At 34.9% G+C, this 2,156-nt stretch overlaps 1 protein-coding gene across 1 annotated transcript; it reads left to right on the top strand.

The window, feature by feature from the left end:
• The first annotated feature begins 289 nt into the window (after window positions 1-289).
• Window positions 290-995, top strand: LOC142167212 (QWRF motif-containing protein 3-like). The gene is made up of 2 exons (XM_075227370.1): window positions 290-784; window positions 876-995. Exons 1-2 carry the CDS (start codon window positions 290-292, stop codon window positions 993-995), a joined length of 615 nt encoding a protein of 204 aa, XP_075083471.1.
• The last annotated feature ends 1,161 nt before the right edge of the window (window positions 996-2,156 follow it).

Here is a 2,156-nt window from a genome sequence, read left to right as displayed (position 1 = left end):
AAATGAGATGGGTGTGACAATGGCGCAATAGCATGGCATTGGCGACCAAGCATTCGGCAAATAAGTTGGAACGATAAAGGGCTTAAGACACTGTGAACAACTAATTTTTTTACCATACTTGAATTTTTAACCACTTTTTAGTATGTAAATATTTTTTAGTTTAATCTCGATATTTTAGTGACATTGATTCAAACAACAGCATGAATATATAGTGACATTGATTCAAACAACAGCTTAGGATTCTCCTGTTATTCGGAGAAACTTAGCACCATCTTATATGGCACCAACAATGAGTTCAAGAAAGGCTGGAATTGAAGTTCCTTCAAAGTATTTGCAAGATTCATCATCAAAATGGTCGCGAAGATGGAGTGCAGATTCCAGTGTTCAGAAGCCAGTTTCATCAGACAATTCTCCAAAATTAGGACTCAAATTCAAGAATCCAATTCAAAGGATTGGTTCACTTAACAGTAAAACTTCTAAGTGGACTCTGTCTCCTGGAAGGCCAAACTCTCCTCCTATGTTGATAGAAAACAAAGGGACATTTATGTTAAATATGAAACCTCCGACGAGTCCTTCTAGGGGGAAAAAAGTCGGGAATTTTCTTAGCATGGGGCTTGAATTGTTCAAAGGTAAGAAATTTTCTTCTGTTGCAGCATCTCCTCTTCGGCCAGGCATGACCGAGAGCGTTCATCAGCTAAGGATGCTTCATAATAGATTGCTGCAGTGGAGATATGTAAATGCTAAAGCTGATATTGTCAATCAAAATATAAGTAAACAGGCTGAGGTTTGTGTAGTCTTTTTTTAGTTTAAAATGTTGTGATGAGTACTAGGCCTTAGTTATAAAATCAGCTGATGGAGTTATTTGGTTTTCTCAGGCAAACTTAGTACATGCTTGGGATGGTCTAATAAAATTGAGACAATCTGTGGTACAAAAGAAGCTGCAGCTACAGAGGCAAAAACTGGACATGAAATTGAGTTTTATTCTTCATGCTTAAGTAAGAACTTATTACCCTTAATTAATTTGGTAAAATGACATGATTTACCAAAAAACAAAACCATTACAATTGTGTTTAGGTAATATTTTTTGGCCATATATGAATGATTGTACAGATTAAGTTACTAGAAGCATGAGATTCTATGGAAAGGCAACACTCTTCATCAGTGTCAAAATCCATAGACGTTGTAAGAAAAACGCTGCCAGCAGAAGCCCATGAAATCACTTTCTTCTTCACCTTAGCTAGCCATAGCTCACCACCCATTTCCTCCATTGAAGCCTCCACAAACCTCCTCCAAAACAGCACCATTGGAGCACCAAAAATGCAGTTAATACAACCCCTTTTTTCTCAAATTTGACTAATCCAACATTAAAGGTTGCTATCAACATGAAAGAAAATTGTCTGCGCTAAGGTCCATTTCTATGTCCTTTTCTTTTAGATTCTAATTAGTTAATGAATAATTTGTTCCATGTGTCGTTTGATCCATAAATGTTCTCATGTTTCTGTTAGTATTCATTGAGTTATTGTAGTATTTGGAGTTGTTTCGAATATTCTTCATGAATCTGCTACAAAGATAATTATGGATAAGAAAGTCACGTTGATCCATGCTTAAAATATTTGTATTTGTTTAAATGCCTAGGTTGTTGGTTTAACATGTCATTTAGATGAATAGTATAAGTGGGCCGTTGAATTCTATAATGACTTTGAAATTTTGGGCCAATTAAGTTTAATCTACCAAGCCCATTAAGCTTACCTTTCCAAAATTAATCTACCTCATGCTTCTCTACAATAATTTCATAACCTATGACCTTCACAATAATCTCAAACTTATGAATGGAATAATCATAAACACGCTAGTTGTTTTTAGGCGTGATTAATAATATAATTGTCACAGTTGTGGGTTCGGTTCCCGTGGCACAACTGTGATACTTAACTCTAAAATTCAAGTGCGTATTTATGTGACTTGAAATCTCAACTTCAAATAATAAATAACATATTGTAAATTACCGGTGCGTTTCACGCAGCGTGATTTGCAATATGTACAAAACAACAAGTGCGCGGCATCGCGATTTATTTTAAATAAATTTCATAATTACTTAAGATGTATAATTAAGCGGTAAAAGTTTAAAGTATGCACACAGTCTTAAAACATGTAATATT

This window comes from Nicotiana tabacum, chromosome 12, assembly GCF_000715075.1.
Source record: "Nicotiana tabacum cultivar K326 chromosome 12, ASM71507v2, whole genome shotgun sequence".
Lineage (NCBI taxonomy): Eukaryota > Viridiplantae > Streptophyta > Magnoliopsida > Solanales > Solanaceae > Nicotiana > Nicotiana tabacum.
This window is presented reverse-complemented; position numbering and strand designations above follow the sequence as displayed.

What these genes read in the sequence shown, in the direction of transcription:
- LOC142167212 (XM_075227370.1), top strand. Translation starts at nt 290, where the DNA reads ATGAGTTCAAGAAAGGCTGGAATTGAAGTTCCTTCAAAGTATTTGCAA. An exon ending in ATATAAGTAAACAGGCTGAG is followed by an intron (nt 785 to 875) that starts GTTTGTGTAGTC and finishes TGGTTTTCTCAG; the next exon opens with GCAAACTTAGTACATGCTTG.